At 33.4% G+C, this 22,479-nt stretch overlaps 1 protein-coding gene and 1 long non-coding RNA gene across 5 annotated transcripts in view; one reads left to right on the top strand and one right to left on the bottom strand.

Moving 5' to 3' along the window:
• The window catches only part of C3G (C3G guanyl-nucleotide exchange factor), a 30,658-nt gene extending 8,440 nt beyond the window's left edge, over positions 1-22,218 (bottom strand). Inside the window, exons 1-5 of the mRNA XM_080155914.1 lie at positions 21,394-22,218; positions 18,477-19,207; positions 16,497-18,175; positions 15,949-16,106; positions 13,618-13,738 (exon numbers count right to left, since the gene is read on the bottom strand). Coding sequence (XP_080012040.1) covers positions 13,618-13,738; positions 15,949-16,106; positions 16,497-18,175; positions 18,477-19,207; positions 21,394-21,729 — 3,025 coding nt within the window. The 5' untranslated portion in view covers positions 21,730-22,218. The remainder of the gene's footprint in view (positions 1-13,617; positions 13,739-15,948; positions 16,107-16,496; positions 18,176-18,476; positions 19,208-21,393) is intronic.
• LOC145315826 (uncharacterized) lies at positions 5,461-10,642 on the top strand. 4 transcript variants are annotated; one of them, XR_013878148.1, is made up of 7 exons: positions 5,461-6,333; positions 7,371-7,472; positions 7,961-8,041; positions 8,459-8,548; positions 8,842-8,904; positions 9,960-10,089; positions 10,608-10,642. It is a non-coding gene; the product is annotated as an uncharacterized LOC145315826 (long non-coding RNA). The 4 variants fall into 4 exon arrangements; XR_013878149.1 differs by having other exon boundaries at positions 7,961-8,072; XR_013878151.1 differs by lacking the exon at positions 7,961-8,041.
• Positions 22,219-22,479: the final 261 nt, after the last annotated feature.

Genomic DNA, 22,479 nt, shown 5'->3' with positions numbered 1-22,479 from the left:
ATTTTTTTTTACTTTTTAACAAAAAAATTTTATGTGATCTAATTATCCGATTGATCTGATTTTTGGTATACTGATTCCTGGGACAATAAAGTGCAATGTTATAAGCGAAGAAACTCTATAATCAAGTCCTAAAAATGTAAGTATGTCCATAAACATTATCCTGCATTAAGCAGTTTTTCAACAAGTTTACTTACAATTTTGCTTCGACTCTTATTCTGATTATTCAGTTCTGACACTATATAAGTGTTAATGTCCGTTTGTCCTACCGTTTCAGTGCTTAGCTTTTATGGATGTTGTCATCCTTGTTAAATCTACGATTCAACATAACAAGTTACAAATTGTCACACATGATAACATGAGACAGGCCATATAAGCATTTATAATATTAACACAGTTTAATTTTTTATAGATAAGACAATGGCTGATAAATTGGTGTACATCCCCAAAATAACCCCCTTCGGTAGATTATAATTAGTTGAAATATTTTGACACTCAACTTAATGAACCAATCAAAATTCAATAAAAAACCACATAGTTGTTAAACCAGCGAATAGGAAAACGATATTACAAAACTTTGGGGACTAGTGTAATTAATAGCCATTCGTCTTCTCATTTCTAACAAACACACTTTTATCCATTTAATAGCATCAAAAATCTATCGAAGTATTAATATAAATAGAGGAGTATTAACTGTAATACAGAAAATTCTGAACAATCTTTGAGCGACGGGCATTCGAAGGACATACTTTATTTATCAGAATAGATACAGTAATCCTTATATAAAAGTAACAGGATGTCTGTGTGTCTGTCTATTTTTTCAACTTGTCAAATCTGTCCGACCGCATTCATAGTTTATAATGTAAGCGTAGATATTACATATGTTATTTTCTTTTAGAAATACCTTGTCAAAGTTGTGGAGTCATAGAAATTCAAAAATCTATATAAAAGCAACAGAATGTTTTCTTTAATTTTTCTTTTTAAAACTAAAATTAAAAATGCCTCTATAGGCCTGTAGGGGCGAAGCAGGTAATATAGACAAAATTATCGGCCTGACCGTTACAGGAATCGTTATGTCAAGTTTGAAATCAATTGTACAATTCTCACCTGCCTAACCTAACAATAAGAGCTATCCATTACAGACGGACGTTCGGATGGACCATAATTATTATAGAAAAGCTTCGCATTTAAAAAGTAAATTCAAATCTAATAGCAAAATATCAAAAATATGTAATTTAAGTTTTGCATCACAGTCAATCACACACGGTTTTCTTTTCAACTTTCCAACTTTTGTATGTATTATTCATGTATATTATTGTATTATACAGGCAATATAAATTAATTATATCTAATTTTAACTGAAACCATTATTACTATGTAGGCAAAGTGGATGGTAAACCGACACGAAACGTCAAAATGAATCCATAAGTTTTACACAACTTGTAATCTTTATTAATTCAGTTGTGTAGCTGTTCTAATAATAGGGTCTGATCCACACAAAAATTTATCGGCCATTGTATTATGCCTTTAGATCCCTGACTAAAAATTCATTATTATTGTAACTAGCTTAGCAAATTACACATCCAAATCATCCAAAGCATTACAGACTGGACGGACCGACAGGGTAAAGTGTAAACTGATTATAAAATAAGAATTATATTTTCACAGTTCAATGAAAAATCTAGTAAAATCAAGAGATTTTAAATGGATCCTATATATTAATACAAAAGCAAGGATGATAACATCTATAAAAGAGAAGCTCTGAAACGGTAGAACAAACAAACATTAACTCTTCTAGAGTGCCAGAATTGAATAACAAGAATATAACTGTATAAAAATTTAAACAAAATTGTAAGTAAAAACTGCTTAAAATAATACAGTATACTGTTTACGGACATACTTACATTTCTCGAAATAGGATTATAGAGATGCTTCGCTTATAACAGTGTACTTTGTTGTCCTAGGAATCACTAGCTATCCGTTCCAGACGGACGTATGGACGGACCGACCCTAATTATAGAAAAGCTTCGCCTTTAAAAAAGATTATGATTTTGACGTTCATCGCATGTAAACACTTGCGTATATTAGAGTAAGAAAGTTGGGAGCGAGAAACAGAGTTTAAATGTGTAGAGACAAACCTTTTTGGAACGTATTTTAACAATTTAATGAACCGACAAGATTTTTTCAGTTTTCAGTCCATTTCCCTTTTTTTTTGGTATCCCAAAATCAAGTTTTAATCCCAGAATATCAAAATTTCCAACAATTGCAACTTAAACTGAAGAAGGGGTCTTCCATATGCTGGGTGTTTTCATTTATAAAAACTACATAAAATTAGAATTATTTGTGGTTTCTCAACGACAAGACAAAGTAAGTTTTACAAATAATACATGCAACAAATTGTGTACGTCTTTAATAGCAGCCGAGTAAATCCCATCGTGCCAATAGGCCAAAGACGTTAACTATTATAGATAAAGTTTCTGTAAAATCTGGTTTCTTGCTCCCAACTCTGTAAGAAGATTAAAGAAATAAGGAAGTTAATTCCTAATATTATCCACAACTGTCTCTGGATAATAAAAAGCGGTGCGTAGCTTCCTTTAACAACATTGTGTGCGTTTATCGAATGCGCTGATTGAATTCTCCATTTCAGGGAAGCTTTGTTTAAGTCCCGGTCAGGTTCTCATATATTATCTATAATACAAAGTAGAATGATGTCTGTCCGTCTATCTGTCTGTCCGTCCCTTAAGATCTCGGTAACTACTAAACCGATTGGATTCTACTCTTCAGGGAATATACCTACTGGTCCTGTGGTAGTTTTAGGCTATTTTCTTGGGGGGTGGGACACCCCCAACCGGGCAACCCCCCCAAAAACAAAAAAATCCCCTCCCCCATTTTTCTTTGGCTGAAGATTTCCTTGGTCCTTTTACGAATTTTGCCCAAAAAATTTTTTGATCACCTCTTTGGTCAAAGCCCCTAGAGGCTAGGGGCGAAGCCGCTAGTTTAAGATAAAGAGGCTAAGGGCGCATTCGCTAGATTAAAGATTAACGTTAAGAACATAAAATATAACATTTTAACAATAAAATAAGCATTTGTTTAAATCATGTGTTCGTACATTGAAAATTAATTTTAGATCTTGGCTATTTAAGAAATTTGTCTGTAAATGGTTGAAATTTTTTTTGAAAATTTTATTACGCTTTCTTTAATGACTTATTTTTGCTACTATTCTAATCTATTAGCGTCTTGTTGGCGCGCTACTTTTTGACTATATTGTACTTGTTTCTTTTTAAAAGCGAAGCTTTTCTATAATTAGGGTCGGTCCGTCCGTCAGTCCGAGATAGATAGCTTTTATTCGTTAATTTAGGCATGTTAGAATTGTCCTATCGATTTCAAACTTTGCATGATGATTCCTGTAGTAGTTGGGTACGATTTAGAAAGCGTAGCAACTCTATAATCATTACCAGAATGTCCGTACGTCCATTTTAAACATGTTGATTTTTCTACTTTTTTAACAACAAATTTTCAAGTGTTTTAATTATCCGTTTGATCTGATTTTTGGTATATTGATTCCTGGGACAACAAAGAACAATATTATAAGCGAAGCAACTCTATAATCAAGTCCTAAAAATGTAAGTATGTCCATAAACATTATTCTTTATCAAGCAGTTTTTCAACAAATTTACTTAAAATTTTGCTTCGACTCTTATACTTTATATTCTGATTATTCAGTTCAGAAACTATACAAGTGTTAACGTCCGTTTGTCCTACCGTTTCAGTGCTTCGCTTTTATGGATGTTGTCATCCTTGTTAGTATACAATCTGTTAAGAACAGAGAGGGCAGCATGTAATTGTAATTAAACTTTACAACTTACAATTTTATTTCAGGATTTAACCAAAATTTATTGACATTTTTAGTAGCGAAGCTATTATAATTTTTTTTCTCGTATTCATTCGAATCCGGTGGATAGGAACCGGTTCTCATCCATACGAAAAAACTATGACTAGCATCGTATTATATCCAGTTTTCTACGAATATAGAAATGTACAATCATAAGATTAAAACCAGTTTTTTTAGCCGGTGCCTCCGGCACCTCGGGGCTAAAAAAACTAGTTTTAATCTTATAATTGTACATTCTATATCCGCGGAAAGCCGTTTATAATACGATACGAGAAATAACTATTCTCGTATTCATTCGAATCCGGTGGATAGGAACCGGTTCTCATCCATACGAAAAAACTATGTCTAGCATCGTATCATATCCAGTTTTCTACGAATATAGAAATGTACAATCATAAGATTAAAACTAGTTTTTTTAGCCGGTGCCTTCGGCACCACAGGGCTAAAAAAAACTAGTTTTAATCTTATAATTGTACATTCTATATCCGCGGAAAGCCGTTTATAATACGATACGAGAAATAACCCAGGTTGTTCTTAGTATAGGTAAAAAAAATTTTTTGTATTATAAAAATTATACAAAACATACGAAAGTACTATTGTATCATTTTTTAAAAAATTTAGTACAGTAAATTTTTTTGGCAAAGTCCCCTCGTATATGTTGTATCAATTTTGTATACAATAGTACTTTTCTGTTTTTTTTTATTAATTAGTATATTTTTTTTTGTATATGTTGTACACTTTTTTTTTATTTTCGTACTAATACCATTTTCCTGATTGTATATCTTGTATTAATATTTTGTACAATAGTATTAATTCTAAAAATTTGGCTGAGTCCAAACATTTTTTACTTTACTGAATATTTCAATATGTATACAAAAGTAACAAAAATAATTAGGTTATAAATTGTGGATTTAAAAAAAGTTTTATGTTTCATGTTTATTGTATTTCTTTTTTTATACAATAGTACAAAGTTTGGAAATTTGGTGAAGTCCAAATTTTAGGACTTTGCCTAAAAATGAACATAGTATTTATTGTATAATTTTTTTTGTACGATAGTATATTTCAAAAATATTTTTCAAGTTCCAATTTTTTTTCCTAAACAAAATTTTAAAAATGTATACAATTGAACAACCAAAAATATACAATAACCCAAATTTAAGATAAGTTCCATAAATTAGGACTTACGAAATATTTATAAAAATTTTTTTTTTAATTTTTGAAAAAATTTCATAAATCAACAATTGATAGGTAATTACAATTTTTATTTAAAAAGAATAGAAATTGAAAATAAAATTATAATTTAATTTGTTTGAAAAACAAAAGACGACATTCATTTTGCATTTGTAATTTGGAGGCCTGATTCATTAAAAATGTTATAATTCAAATTTTGATTTTTCATAAAATCATTTTAATTCAAAAATGTTTTTCTCATAAGAGTAAAATGAAATAAAACTTTTATCATGATGAAACTAAAACTTTATTATAATATTTAAAATGCATTTGATGAAATAGGCATGGAGAGTTTATTAGTGAAATCAGCTGATAAGGTGAATACTTAAAACATTGTCAGCGTCTTGAAGTCTCAGCAATTATACAATTTAAGCAAAAAAGTAATTTTTAAACACTTGTCTTCGGAGAGTCACGCTTTGAAGAGCAGTTTTCAACTAGGGACTTGAAGATAAACTTGAAGTGTTCGGATTTTTCATCGAATAGTGTGTGTTTGTTTTCCAAAGAGTCTTCAAGTGTTTTAAAGGTTTTTAAGTATCCTCCCAGATTGCAAGCTGGGGGGGTCAAAAGTTATAGGGAAAGGAGAAAGGGTTGCCATATTTGTTTTAATAATTATTTTAAATAATTATTTTAAAACAAACATTTTGAAATTTGATTTAATTATGTTAGTTATAAAATAGAAATAACTTGATTTTATTATTTCCACTCATCTATCAATTATAAATGTCAATTAATGACATCAAATTATGTGGCAACCTTTATTAAATTTTAAGCCATGGATATGATAAACAAAGAATTTATATTATTTGTTTACAATTATATATAAACAAACAAATTTTTATCTATATATTGAACATTGTTAAAGTATATTTATAAGTTATTTCTTATAAGAAATTTCATGAAACGTAAAAGGTATTTTTTTAAAAACTTAAATGTTGGCAACCTATAATTTAATCACATCGAGTCTATTTTCAATCTGGCGGTGCGCGCCATATTTGAAATCGCATGGTTTTTTTGTATTTTAAAAAAGAGTTCAACGAGTTTTTATATTATTGATTCTATGCTATGAACAGCTGAAAAATACCAAAAATGGCTGAAAACAGTTATCAACAGCCAAAAGTATACATTGTGAAAATATTTAAAATCAATAATGCCCGGTTACCAAAATTGGATGATGAGATGATTCTACAGGCTGTTACAGTAATGTTCGCTTACAGGTGTGATTTTTTATCTTCACAATTTATACAATTTTTAAAAGCGAAGCTTTTCTATAATTAGGGTCAGGCCATCCGTACGTCCGTCTGTCTGTCCAAGATAGATAGCTTTTATTCGTTAATTTAGGCATGTTAGAATTGTCCTATCGATTTCAAACTTTGCATGGTGATTCCTGTAGTAGTTGGGTACGATTTAGAAAGCGTAGCAACTCTATAATCATTACCAGAATGTCCGTACGTCCATTTTAAACATGTTGATTTTTCTACTTTTTTAACAACAAATTTTCAAGTGTTCTAATTATCCGTTTGATCTGATTTTTGGTATATTGATTCCTGGGACAACAAAGAACAATATTTTAAGCGAAGCAACTCTATAATCAATTTAAAAATGTAAGTATGTCTATAAACATTATCCTGCTTCAAGCAGTTTTTCAACAAATTTACTTACAATTTTGCTTCGACTCTTATACTTTTAAATTCTGATTATTCAGTTCAGATACTATACAAGTGTTAATGTCCGTTTGTCATACCGTTTCAGTGCTTTGCTTTTATGGACGTTGTCATCCTTGTTTTCTTCTGTCCAACAAAGTTCAAATATTGTATTTTTCATTTTAAGTTTAAAAAGTTATTACCCATCGTATTAAAAACAGCTTTTCATCTTTATTAAATGTAAAGGGGGGAGGCGGATGTGCCACTTTTTGAATCCAAAACTAAAAGTCAACAAAGGAACTCAACTAAAAAAAGAGTTACAGGTCTGAGATTTTGCATGGCAGTTGCTTTATATGGGTACAATATGGAACTGTGAAGAAACGGCGGCGCAATCGCCGAAAACCGCCGAAATTTTTTTTGCAATTTCTCGGCGGTTTTTGGGGGTTGCGCCGCCGCCGCCATATTGTACCCCTATAAAGCAACTGCCATGCAAAATCTCAGACCTGTAACTCTTTTTTTAGTTGAGTTCCTTTGACTTTTAGTTTTGGTTTCAAAAAGTGGCACATCTGCCTCCCACCTTTTATGTTTAACACTTGCTCTTTATCGCCTAGTTGCCCCAGAAGCCTAACCTAAGCCCTAGTTGGCTGAATGATGCCGATAAAGCAGCCAGCGGTGTTGCCGCCAAAAAGAAGGTTTCCGCAGCTGCACCTAAGGTACGATTTCTGTTAGTAGAATTTTAGTAAATTTTAGTCCTATTCAAGGCAAACAATTGGAAGTAAGTATTACTTGATGCCCTGATTTCAGTAATATCCTCTTAGAAATATTTTTTTCAATTTTGAAAATTTTTATAAACTTACTCTTTATTTTACTTTTTTTCCCCCTCCAAAATAATTTTATTTTTTAAAATCTCTTTAACCCTTTAGCCGGGGTTCCCATGCAGAATATACACCCCTGTAACATTATAACATTAGAGTAAAACACTAGAGGGAGAAAGGGTTAAACCACCTTGCAATATTTGGTTATTGAAAATCAAGCAATTGTGTTGTTTATAGTAACACAGCCAAGTAGCAGAAAATAATTTAGAAGCAGTCAAAAGAGGTCTTTGAAAAAATCGGGGAGGTAGTTGACTGTATATACATCTATACTATAGATCTGTTATTAAAGCAAGTATTAGTATCAAATTATGAAGATAAAATTTAAGGCGAGCAGTAAGACTGGTGACCAAAATTTGAGTACCCAGAACCAGGCATCAAAAAAATATCATCCACAAGTCCGATCGAAGGTCAGTACCTTCATCTTATATCTTAAAATAAGTATGTAAATAACATTCTAAAAGATGCATATTTTTTTATAAGTTGACCTCTAACACTTAAAGCAAATTTTTTTAAAAAATTTACCTGTCCGTTGAGGCCAGCAGCAAATAAAAAAGAAGTAGTCCAAATCAAAAACATTTTTCTTTATTTATGGAAAGTTGAAGAAAATATTCTATTCCTCTTACTCCTAAGACAAAGCAAAATTTTCATAACTTCCCCCCTCCTCCCTTATCTACATACACCTATTTATTTATCTATCCTTCAATTACATGTAATGAGGAGGGGGATTGTAAAATGTACATTTACAATAGGTATCTGTAATTGATTTTTTATTCTATGTACGTGCAATTAATACTGTGTTATGCATTTTATTTTTTGAATTATAGAATCCACAATCAACCACAACTCAAAGGACTACTCAAAAACAGCTCATGGTGTGGCACCGTCTCTTTCATCTGGAAGTTCAAACTCATTCGGTTAGTAATTAATTGGTGTTATCCTCTTAGAAATATTTTTTTCAATTTTTAAACTCCCCCCACCCCCCAGGAAAGATCTAGACCACTGTGGGGGAGGGGGGGGGGAGTATTACTTATTACTTTTTTCCAATATAAAAGTTTTCCAAAAATAGTTCTTACAGTTACATAATCATTAAACAAATTATAATCAATCACTAGGTTTGTATGTATTTACATGTCATAAAAGGACAGGTAGAATTTTTTTTTCAGTTTTCATAAAAAATAATCTTGTTCATATGCAATTTGCAATTTAGGATGGAAAGGCTAGTGTGGAAACATCTAAATTTGAGAAATATGGAAGAATCGTGGCGACTGAGGTTAAAATAATTAGATTAAAATGAATGTATTAATAGTTATTTCTAGCATCGTGTTATAAACAGCTTTCTGCGGATTAAAACCATTTTTTTGCCCCTAGATGCCAAAGACTAAAAAAAACATTTTAATCTTATGAGTGTACATTTTTTTTTATTCTTAGAAAAATGTATATAATACAATGCTAGACTTAATTTTTCATTATGGCTGAGAACTGGTTTTAATCCAATCGTTTTCATAGTGTTATGAATAACTCTTTTTGTTTAATTAACCCAAGATTGAAAAAATGGCATAAAACTATTTAAATAAGGGGGGGGGGGGTTTAATGCAACCATCTCGTAATCAATGTATAAATGGCACTTAATAATTCGAATTTTCATCTGAAATTTTGCATGAGTAATCCTTGGTAGGTCTATTTTCCCTAAATCGAACAAAAAGTTGGAAAAGTAGCGGCTAACGGCTGGCGACTCATCCGTTTAGCCATTTGTTGGGTATTTTCAAGCGAAATCCATCACGAAACCTCTCTCCACATAATGCTCTTTTCCGATCCATAACGTTTTCAAACGGTTCTAGACGGTAGTTGCTTGTACTAGAAATCTAAAAAATGTTTTTGTATCATTTCACATGATTTAAAGCAAAAATATGTTTCAAAAAGTTGATTTCTACGTAATTTATGACAGATTTGCCCTAAAAATAGCCAAAAAACGGCTAAACAGCTGAGCCGTTAGCTGTTACTTTTTCAACTTTTTTTTTTTGATTTAGGGAAAATAGACCTACCAAGAATTACTCATGCAAAATTTCAGATCAAAATTCGAATTCTAAGTGCCATTTATACATTGATTACAAGATGGTTGCATTAAACCCCCCCCCCCCCTTAAATCTACAAATAAATAACATAAAAACATATTGTGACATGTGTGAAGATTATCAAATCATAAGGGACACACATAAAAATATTACTTAATATCATAGGATTACAATCAAAATAAAATGAACATTCTTTGAATGGTGATCTTTGGTAAAAAAACACAATAGAAACATTAATATTACTTAACTTTAGGCAAGAAAACTGTTGCGACAAGATATATTGGAACACCATAACAACATCTCCAGTAAGATGAAAAAAGTGGAAGAAAGGTCAATGGGGAGATGTACTGACCTCAGGCTTCAAAGTGAATCAAATTTTTCTGGTAATTGTATTATATTATAAACAGATCTATAGATGTATATACAGATAACTGCCTCCCCCCTTTTTCAATGACATTTTTAATCTGCTAGCAATTTGTTTTTGGCTACTTGGCTGTGTTGATAATCCAGTTACGATTGGTTAATCTTTTAAGACCCAATTGAGAGTCGGGACAAGGTCTATTTTAGATTTTCTTGCACTTCGGTGACCAGAAATGAAAGCTAGTAAAATATCAACCCTTATCCAACTCTAGTTGCTTTCTACACTTTCAAGTAAGCCTTATTATGGTCAACAAAATATAGGATTTTAACAATTTAAATCAAAGGAGGGAAATAAATTAATATAATGGCTAACACCAAATATATATATATTTAAATTTTCCTCTACCACTTCCATTTGTGCATATCCCCTGATGTTTTAAATGACACACAACTCCATAAAATTCAAGGGCAGCGGGACATTATGCTATTAAATAGAAATTAATAATGTTCTATTCATATTAGTAATGGATATTTTTTTCAGATTTCCTGGAGCAGCCCTGACTGTCATAGATAAAAGACTTGTCAGCATCACCAGCTCAACACCAACCATCTAGCCAAATGGCGAACAACATTCATTGTGAAGTTAAACCTACCAATCATAAAGAGAGGGGTAGGTTTCTGGTAAAATCCGTAAAGGTTATGTGTTATAAGTTAGAAATACACATATTTAGTGAATATTATCGTTCTACTTCTATTTTTAAGCCTTAAAACACACACCTTTTTGGATTATACCCGAAACCTATTTATAACTAAATCTTTATTATTTTTTACCTTATATGATTTTTTTCATATGAATTCAATGATTTTTTATAAAAAAAAATTTGTGTACATAACCTGTATAAAAGAATACTAAAAAATAATAAAAATGACTTTTTAAAACATTTTTTTGTACTACATATTTTTAAAAATATGTACTTTACAGTAAAATTGATTACAAAAGAGTTTAAAAATGAGTACTAAAAAATGTTTTTATATTACTAAAACTAGATTTCTGGTACCAGCAACTACTGGCTAAATTTTGTGTTCATAACAGTATAAAAGAATACTAAAAAAATAATAAAAATGAGTACATAAAAATATTTTTTTTGTAATAAATTTTAACAATATGTACTTTACAGTAAAATTAATTACTAAAGAGTTTTAAAAATGTGTACTAAAAATGCTTTTATATACTAAAACTGTTTTGTTTATTTGAGACATTTCGTATATATATTTGTTTTTTTTAATTCTAAAAATAAAAGATTAAAAAAAAAAAATTGTTAGTACTTTTGGATAGAAATGTAAGCAATTTGGGCTTACTTTTGCGTCGCTTCGTAACAACTTTAGAAACGTCGTACGAAATTTGCAAGGGATCCTAATTTTTTCTTTCCAAATTTTCGTATACATTTTATGCGCTTCGTACTAATTTTAATTCGTATTAATTTTTACCGCATCGTACTAATTTTCTAACCGACTGAATCACAGCCAAAAAAATGGTTTTCGTACATAATATATGTCTCTCGTACTATAAAAATTTCTCGTACCCTCGTAAGAATTATTGCATAACGATGGTATACTATCGTAGAACCAACAAATTTTCTATACTATAGTATAAAAAAATTGATACAATTTTAGAGTAAGACCATATATACTATCGTAAACAAAATTATATACGAAACAAAAATTCCACCTATACGAAGGACAACCTGGGAACTATTATTTATACTTGGTGTATTATTTATTCTGTATTATGCTAAGAGATATAAGGTAAAATGTGTATACGATTTTCTTTTCAAAGGATCTATATATTTATTTGATTAGCTCGGATCAAACTCAAATAAATTTTTTAAGAACATAAATATATTCTCTTTTACGTTTAAATTGTAACATTATTAGAGAGAGAGAGGGAACAATCGGGCTGTTTATTACACTAGTCCCTAAAGTTTTATAATAAGGTTTTCTTATTTGTTAGCTTTAGTGAATTTTAATTTGTTGATTCATTCAGTTGTTTGTTCAAACGTTTCAACCACTAATTTATATCTAGAGAAGGGGTAATTTTATGTATCATCGTTTGGGATGCACATCAATTTATCGGCCATTGTCTTATCCCTTTAGAGCCTGTGTATGTCGTGTTTGTGTGTTCGTATGGAGTGGTGGACTTTTCTGACAATACATTTGGGAAAACCCGCGACCGTGGCTCAATACGTAGCGCATTCGCTCGTCGTCGGGAAGGTGATAGGTTCGAATCTCGGGCCGACACCGCGTCATAACTAAAGACGTTAAAAATGGTTCCTACTGCTGCTATGTCAGATGCGCGACATAAATAGTTAGAGTAGGGGGAATGCCATGGCCCAAAAACAGGCGCAACTTGTTACCATGCACAGTTGGGACTTCTCAGACAAAGGTCGTGCATCACAGAGAGTTGGTTGTCTGATGGATGTTACTTAGCCTGATATCCTTGGGTGTTTGGACAGAGAAGGGTGCGTTAGTCATCCTTAGTTCTCCTGGATTGCTGGACCAGGACCTGGACAGTACATCAAGTCGATAAGGTCCTGTACTGCAATCCCGCCCGTACGAGGAAAATACATTTGGGAAATCATGATCCTAATGTATATTTATAAATTAGGATGTTCTAGAAAGAGGAGCAACTCTATCTATAATACAAAGTAGAATGATGTCTGTCTGTCTGTCTGTCTGTCTGTCTGTCTGTCTGTCTGTCTGTCTGTCTGTCCGTCCGTCCGTCCGTCTGTCTGTCCCTTAAGATCTCGGTTATCACTGAACCAATCGGATTCTATTCTTCAGGGAATATACCTACTGGTCCTGTGGTGGTTTTAGGCTATTTTCTTGGGGCGTGGGACACCCTCAACCCCCCCAAAAATGAAAAAAATCCCCCCCCCCCAATTAAAAAAAAAATCTATTTAAAATTAGTGGTGGAGTGGAGGCAAATTTTCAGGTACTTATTTTTTTATTATTCCAAATTAGTTGGGGCATCTCCAGAGGTACTTAATTTTTTTCTCTCTTTAATTACCTCTTTTGGCAAAGCCCCTAGAGGCTAGGGGCGAAGCCGCTAGTATTAGAGTAAAACAATAGAGGGGGAAGGGGTTAAATTACTGTATGACCCCACCCCGCTGACCCTATGTCGACTTTCAATTGGGTCTTTGAATATCAGCCAAAAGCGTCGGGAATATAAACACAGCCAAGCCGATACAAAGGAGCAAATGCAATTTGCTTAAAGACGAAAAATATCCCCAACACTGGATCCAGGTAGTTGTCTATATTTATGAATTTATTAACCCTATAACCACAATAAGTAACGGAATGTATTCCATACTAACATTACTTTCTAATGAAAGAAGATCAAATTGGTTTATTTAAAAACTTGGATACTTTAGCAGATCTTGATATGGTTGTACAAACCTTTGGTCTACATGGGAGGGTTATTTTGGTCCGTGTAATTTATCATTCATTGGCTTATCCCTCCAGATCTCTAAGTTTAATCCTCTAAAACTTACCCAATCTTCTGATAGGTGCTGAGTCTAGGGCAGAGAGGAGGGCCAGGTAGGAGTTAAAGTTGTTCAGCTTCCGCAGCCATTTCATTATCTTTATGAACTTCATCACGTACTTCTCTCGCTCCTGAACATAAAAATAAATCATAGACTTCTAATTGTGGGGGGGGGGGGGGAGTTGGTAAAGGGGTGTTTACCCCCAAAAACTTTGAAACACCATATATTACGCCCTCAAAATTAAAAAAAAAATACATGAGATAACCCTCTCAAACCTGTGGAACACCCCAATACCTCCCCTCAAATAAAAGCTTGCACGTCCTTAGGATTCAGACAGATATAAGGCACCAATAGTAACAATTAAGATTGAGGAAATATATTTTTCTTTGGATGGCATTTCCCTGCTTGTGCCTTTTTTCTACATTGCAAGATTGCCTGTTCGTCTATCAAAGTCGTTCCATTGATTAACTTAAAAAGGGGGAAGAAGGTTGTGCTAAAAATCCGTAAATGTTGTAAGTTTTAAGTTAAAAACAACTAGTAGTACAATAAAAATTTTTTTTGTCTATAGTTCTTTTCAATAAGAAATACACATATTTAGTGAATAATATCGTTCTACTAATTTTTTTAAGCATTAAAACTCACAACCTTTTCGAAATTTTAGCACAGCCTACCTCTCCCTTTTTAAAAGGTTAAACTCAAATTTGACTTATCATTAATCTTAATCATCTACGTAAACTCAATAAATTTAAATAAAACAGAAAAAAAATCTTTAAATTGCGCATTTATATATCGTCTAAAATATGAAAATAAAACGGAGATCATTTGAGGTAAACATTAAAAATAATAATTTTACTTTAACATATTTACAAAGAATTTTAGAATTTTATCAAACTTGGACGTCAGCATTTTATTATTTACAGGTTGAGCAAAATAAGATCCAAGATTTTTTCCGAATTTATAATATATTGATGTACACAAGATCTAAAAAAAAGTATATTACATGTAGATTTTATAAAGTAAAATTTAAATTGACGTATATTTTTCTATTGATTTGAATACTGACGATTGTTAAAAAGAAGAGAAAGAGAATATGTTGATCCTCTCTAATTAAATGTAATATGCGTCTTACAAAAATATATTTAAAAATGAATTTAAATATTAGAGCAAGAATAGAAGGGTATTATTTATTCAAAAACAAAATAGCATTCATATTTGATAGTTTAAAATGTTTGCTAGTGGCTTCGCACCTTGCCTGTACGGCTAAGATTAAAGTTATATTGTACAGCAACAACAAAAATTTGAAATGTGTAGCATGCAGGGGCTTTTATTCAGCCAATTAATTCCATTTGAACTTGCCGAAAATTAAATATTTGGATCTACTGCAGTTCACGGTAAAATATTGCTGGTAACGAATATTGCTAAAAAATTATGAATTTTAAAGGCTGCTAGCTGCCAAACGGCTAAACGTACAGATCATACCTGCACACCATTTTAAGCGGCATAAGAAGGCCTACAAATAATCTGGAATAGCCAAGATCCAATGATGCACAGGGAAAGCTTCACTGAAGAAAAACCGCGTAAAATAGGTCTTTTTCGCGCATTTCTCTGCACTGCGAGATAATTATGCATTATTGATTTATGGCTATTCCAGATTATTTGTAGGCCTTCTAATGCCGCTTAAAACACTGTGCGGGCATGATCTGTACGTTCAGCCGTTTGGAAGCTAGCAGCCTTTAAAATTCATAAATTTATAGCAAAGTTCGTTACCAGCAATATTTTACCGTAAACTGCAGTAGATCCAAATATTTTGTTGGCGTAGAATTGGCGTAAAACTTTTTTTTTATGTAGCTGAAGGGAAGTGTGTAAGAAGGGGGAGAAATAAGGGATATTAAGAGGACTGAGGGGAAATTTTCACTTATAATTGTTTTTCTGAATCACATTCCCTAGTCCCTGGTAGTATGAATATAACATGTCTAAATGACCTATTAGAGCTATCCCTTACAGGTATCCATACATGCATTAGTTGGGTTTTCGCCACCAAAGTGAAACCCAACTTTTGTCCTACTTATGAAGGGTATCCCAAGTGAAACCCATCCTTCGTCCTCCTTATGAAGGGCATCCCTATAAAACTGAAGGGCCACCCTCCTCACACGGAGGGGCAAACCCCCTAATAAGGAGGATAGGGGCCACCTACCGCAACTGAGGAGCTGAAAAGTACTGCATATATGTTACAGACTGACTCGTAATGTAATAAAGCTTTGCAGTACAAATTTAAATTTTAATTATATCAACCCTCACCCCCCCCCCCCCCCAAAGAGTCCAAATTTATTAAGTTTTTACCTTGGCATCAGGTTGACTAAGTATTAGAGTTCTGGTCCAGTAAGACATGTTATTGAAGTGCTCCGTGAAAGTTGTCAGGTTGGGGGACTTCTCTTCAGACTGTTCTTGCACCCAGTTTAGTAATTCTGCTGAGTCTAGCCGCATGAACAGGTTCGCATCTAAATGTAAATATTTTTTTCACAATTTAAATTTTTTTTTATAAAATGGTTAAAAAGTTGGGTTTTAATGAAAATTAAAATTACCCCTTGACAGCCATGTTCACTAAGGGAGGGGAGGGGGGGTTGCGATTAAGTTTTGGAATTATATCAAATTCCTCCTCAAAGCTTTTTTTGGGATTCGAGGGGGTATTACCTTTTTTACAGGCATTGGTACTTAAATTAAAGCTCAGACGTCCATGATGATTTTTTTTATCAAGAAAAGTGTGCGTTTGTTTTCAACATTAAAAAGTATGAAAAGAAAATTTATAAGCTGTGAAAAACTTTAATTAATTTTAAATGATAGTAAAAAAACCTATAATACCTGTATACATATGAAAAAGATAAACTTACCCAGAAGAGTCATCTGTTCTGCTAAATCAGCTGACTTAAAGTTAAGCAGAGTGGGTCTCTTACCAACAGTCGGCACCCCAACAAAATCTATATCTGGCAACAGTCTGGCCCGTATATCTTCATATTTCAGGATAAACTGAGATCTCAGTGCCCTCGCCAGGCCCAGGTTTCCATTCTCAATAAGACTAGTTATAAAATCTGTTAATTTTTGCAACAATACTTTGTCCTGGAAATCAACCTCCGACAGGCCATAGACAACCCGCACTAGCAGAGAAAACGCTGCTCGGGAACAGCGACGATATGTTGACTCGTTGCGTTCAGATGCTGTCGACTTGGCAGCAAAATATCGGTGTCGTCCAACAAGTTTGTCAATCAGAGTTTCAGTATCCACAAAGGTACGGTAGGTGGACAAAAAGGCTTCCTGATAGAGAAAATCATTTTTGATTGTTTGAGTGGCTAAAACTATGAGCGCATCTATAGTTCCCGCCCGCAGTTCACTTGTCCCGGTGTTTTCAGAAGTTGATCCGTAGACTAGGAGATGTGATACGTCAGTAGCTTGTAGCACATCAGAAGTCTCGCCCTCAGACACATCATCATCAGCATTGTTAGATACACTGCCATTGACGCTGCAGTCGTCGTGGGATTTTTCCTCCTTAGACGTGCAAGGCACACGTTCTATTGGTATGTTGACTGATAACCGAGGCAGTTTTGTTATCTCTGCCATCTTTGGTGTTTCTGAGCTGGAACTACTTGAGTAGGAATTATCCGAGGCTAATGACATACGCATTCCAATATCTTCTCTGACAATAGGTATGTTTCTTTCATCTCCTTGCGAGGACGACCTAAAGCTACCAGGTCGCGAGCGATTCCGCTTGGGCGGTAGCGCTGGCGGAACATCATGGAATTGAAGTTGTTGGGACGTTTGTGATGTCGGTATAGCAGCTAGAGTTTCAGGTATATGATTCACATAGTTCTTAGAGAAGCTATTCTTCTTGTTGGTCATGTCCATTAGGGGAAAGTTGAGGAGACCAGTTGGTGCGTACTCAGTGTACTCGTGAAAATTATTCTGCCAAACATTGTGCAACAGATCATGTGTCTGGAAAAATCCATGCAAGATATCCTCTCCTGACGGAAGCATTGTCTTGCCAAACATCTCCATGTAGGACATTACATTTCGCTTCTTGGGCGGCAATGGTGGGGGACGGTCATCCTCTTCTGCAGACAAATTTCCGTCGCTGATCTCCGACCAGGTACGGTTGTTATATAGCTGATGTTGAAGTCGGTGCCCATGACTGTCTTGTCGTAACAAATTATCATCCAAACTAAGCTTTGTCAATAAATCTAAGGTTTTCTCAGGATTAATAACATTGTCATACTCGGACAACTTACGTCGTGGTTGGTAGGCCGCTATTGGCATTTGTTCAGTGCTGTTCCGACTAAATCCATTCTGGCGGGTCCAAGTGGTGGGCCGCTGCTTGCGCGGAACCATGGGCGGTTGTCCACCTCCGCCATGGTGATGGTGAAGGTGGTGATGATGGTTGTACCCAGAGTAGGAGTCTAGCTGGTTGTCTGACAAGTGGGACGCGAAGCTCTCCATGGAAGGAGACGAGGTATTTGACCGTTCTTTCGAGGACCAGGTCTTGTTCGAAGAGGATGCTTGAGATCTCACCAGGTACCCTCTGAAATAATATTCCTTTTATTAAAGCTGCCTGTGAATATTAATGTTTCATTTTGAGCACAAGGTATTACGCTTCAATTCAAAACTGAAGTACCTAACAATTTTGGGCATAAAGCTCAACTACAGAATATATGTGAAATAAAACGACCTAACCTAATCCATCTCGAGTACGGTGAACGCATTCCATGTAAGTGCAATTTTTAGTAAAATATAAAAATGGCTTAGAATTCTAATAAAGCTTTTCCATAAAAAAGATATATATTATATATTCAGATTAAAAAAGATATTATCATTAAAAATACCTTGGATCTATATCATCAATAGAAGTATTATTCACAGACTCTTTGGATAAATTATACGGAGAATCTGACACGTCCATCAGCTCAAAACTCTGGTCCAGGAACGACGACTCGTTCCGGTCAAAATTCAGCTGTCGCTGCTGCAGAGGTAAGCTCTTGTTTGCATTCTCAAATGTCTGGCGGACAGCTGCCGACGACTTTAGTCCTGGCAGTCCGTAAAGGTTAGGACACAACATTGGGTCACGATTGTGAAAACTTATTGACCGTGAGATAATATCCTCAATCTGTTTGTCAATACGAGGTTTCAAGTTTTTCGGCGGTAGCGGCGGAGCCGAATCTGTACTCCGTAGCTTGGGCAACAGCGGCGGCTTCACCGGAGATATGTCAAGAATAGACTCGGAGCTAAATGAGAGGCCGGCAGTGCCGTAGGTGCTGTTACTAGCCGCATCAATATCGTCCTCGATATCCGGACTGTCACATGTAATATCAGGTAGCGAGTTGCCGCGCGTCATGTTCTTGCTGCCGATACGCACAGATATCAGGTTGACAACAACTATCACAGATTTGCGCACTGGTTCAATTATCTTCTCGATGACTGTGTCGGAGTGCTGGACCTCTCCGAGTATGATGACCTTGTCAGCCCAGCTGGTCAGATGGGAGGCAGAGATGAATGATGAGTCCAGGGCTTTCTTCACTTCCGGGTCCATTGGATCCTCTACACTGCCAGCAAATGCCTGAACAATATTAATGCATAAATGATAGAAAGATTATAGTTAATGATTTTTTTGATTTATTTTAAAAACATAGTTTGATTAAAAATGTAAAAAAAAGAATAAAACTATTTTTTTTAATAATAAACCTTTTCTAAATTAAAACTTGAATAGGCAGAAACATAAAATAAACTTTGGGTATTCCTAAAATATGAAATATATAAAAGTGGAATATTGAGAAATAAAACATGATAATAGGTTACCCTTATCTATTACAATTGATCAACAAAAATGTATACCTATAGTATATAGGTATATGTTTGTCGTACAATTGTAAGATGTTAAAAATTATTGGATATACCTATATTACATTACAGGGCATTATCGATTTTTTATTAAAATTCATAAATTTTATCTTCTTTGAGATGACAACCCACAAAAAAAAACCAACTTGTCATTTTCATAGAATTTAATTCTTTTTTTCTCCTTTTTACAAGAAAATGTGGGCTGTTAAATTGTAAACAAATTATTGCTTCTAAATCTGTATACAAATTAATTAAAATTCTGTAACAATTTTACAATGGCTCGCATTGAATTGAAATAAAATAATCTTTTCTTTGTCCAAGGCTTATTCAGTTTGATCAAAAGACGGTTTAAAATTTGGATCTGCTTTTCAGGGACACTTTAAAATGACTCTAAAGTACTTCAGGTTTTACTAGTGGCTACTCCCCCAGTAACCTCTAGGGGAACCTAACGTTAAGTATCCCCCCCCGCGTTTTAAAAATAAAAATAAAAAACATTTGCGGGTTATTTTTCTTGGGAGGATGGAAATACCCTCCTTCAATATACTTAGGTATAAACCTTCATTGGACGTATAAGAAGCTTCACTGTAATGGAGAACCATATCGGTTCAGCGGTTAGCGAGATCTTTTGCAAAGGACAAAAATGCGAAATATTAATATAATATAATAGGATTATTATAAGAGGACACTCAACCCCCTTAAAAAAAAGTCTCTTTCTTTTCCCAATATACAAAGCATGTATATTGTAGATACAAGGAACAAAGATTTTTACTTCTTAATAAACAATTTGTAAATTTTCCAATCAAGATGAAAGGCTTCTCACAATAATAGTAAAGTAATTAAACTGCTTCCGTAACGATTATGTAGTGTTTGTTTTTAATTTAGCCAAATACAGGGAAATTGCAACTGCAGCTAGATATTCATGATTCATTTGGGAATATTTTCTTTATTATTGACACTTAAACTATTAAAATTAAATGGTAGTTTTGACTAAGAAAAAATTGCTAATTTTGTCAAAAATTGTAGGTATTAAATTTATTTTTTTTCTATAAAAATTGCTTATTTAGGAACATTAAATTGCTTTTTATACTTGTTTTTGAAGTATTGTATCATACGTGATAAAAAATAGCCCTTAACCACGACTTAAATTTAAGAATAAAATAGTTTTAAACCATCTCATGGCCTATAGGAATCTTTCCTAAAATGGAGAATTCAATTGGTTCAGTGGAAAGTCCAAATCTTAAAGGATATAAAAGGATAATTGGTGAACTAAATTATTGATTGCTATATTTATCTTATTCCCCCTGTACATACATATGTATAGAATGACCAGATGTAAAAATAAATAATCCAACTAAAGTGATACTGTTGTACATTCATTGAATAATGAATATATTTATTGTTTATATTAGATGATTCATTTCTGTTTGTTATAAATCGGAACAAACAAATATCCACTCAAAACTAAATAGACCAAATAACTTAAAATGATTTAATGTAAGTTAGAATTAAATGTTTAACCAAGAATTTTATTCATGTACCTTAAGATTTCGATAACTACTGAACCGATTGTGTTCTCTATTTTAGGGAGGCTTCAAAAAGAGTCCTAATTCAATATATATATTTTTTAGAGTTTTAGGCTATTTTTATAAGGCCGTTCAAATAGAGAGTTCATAGATTTTAGGGGCGCAGTCGTTAGTTTAATATAAATTTATAGAATAAAATGTAAGAGAAAAAAGTATGATACAATATTATTAAAGTAATTGTATTGGCTTCGTCTCTATCTATATATAGGACCTGAAAGAATCTTACATAACTGCCCATAAAATCATTCTATAATTAGCTTTATAAAATTATAAGATTTTTACAGGCAATTTTTTGATTTATTCGGAGAATTTTTTTATATACCTGAATAGCTAACAGCGTTTCCAGTACAACAGTGGCGCAGCCAGGCAACATGTCATACGACTTCTTCGCCACAGCATCCTCGAAATACTTGAGCGCAAACTGGACCTCTTTTATCAAGCAGTCCGTGCTCCTGGCAGTGCCCAGGTGGCCGGTCAGGTTGTCTGTTGAGTTGGTCTTCTTTGCCAGCTGAATAAAGCTCTTCTCAGAGGATTTGTTAGATTTTGATGAGCGCTGGGGTGTTGACGTTATCGGTGACGAATTTTGACGCAATGCTTCTAAAAAGTTTTCTTTGAAGGAGTGGGCCCGCGCAGCTAAATTATCGCGTCGACGTCGCATTTTTTTATATTACTTTTATTTACTTATAGGTAACTAAAACTTATTTTCGTATTATATCAACTTGTTGAGTTATAAACATTGTGTATATATAATAACTTAACTCTGAGTAATCATTTTTACTGATAAATCATCACATTTCTGTTAACTTTTTGTGCTTGTAACATTATTGATATATTTTGTTTGTTATGGAAATTAATCTCACATCTTTAAAAGGAGAAGTAAGGTTGAAATAATGTTTAACTGTTTATAAATTTGTGTGTCTCTCTGCCTTGCAGAAGAGAGGATAATAAAATGTTTGTATGTCTATGTTCTGCTCTGCTGTGCCTGTTTCTTTCCACCTTGAGAAGTGTGTGTGTGTGTGTTTACAAGAATATATAGGGGAGGGAGGCAGGTAGATTCCCTCTTTCTCTATTCGTCTTGGCCCCTTCTTGCTCTTTTGTTGCCCCTCCTTGGACTTCTCACACTCTCAAAGTCTTCCCCTTTTCTCTTTCTCTGTTGCTCTGAAAGGATATAGCGATAGATATTAATTCATTTATTTTAGTTAACTCGGCCCTCTTTAAGGACTTTTTAGGTAAAAGGAGAGTGGAGGGGGGGTCTACCAGCTTTTTAAAAATGCTTTAAAATTTTAAAAAGAGGAATACAACGGAACAAACTTGTTAACTATATCTCAGTGGACAGTCAGAAGACATCATATTTCTCTTGTATATGTTTTGATTCCTAGTTTATTTATAAAAAATTTCATAGTTTAAA

This window comes from Acartia tonsa, chromosome 4 (genome assembly GCF_053477335.1).
Source record: "Acartia tonsa isolate MP-2025a chromosome 4, ASM5347733v1, whole genome shotgun sequence".
NCBI lineage: Eukaryota > Metazoa > Arthropoda > Copepoda > Calanoida > Acartiidae > Acartia > Acartia tonsa.
This window is presented reverse-complemented; position numbering and strand designations above follow the sequence as displayed.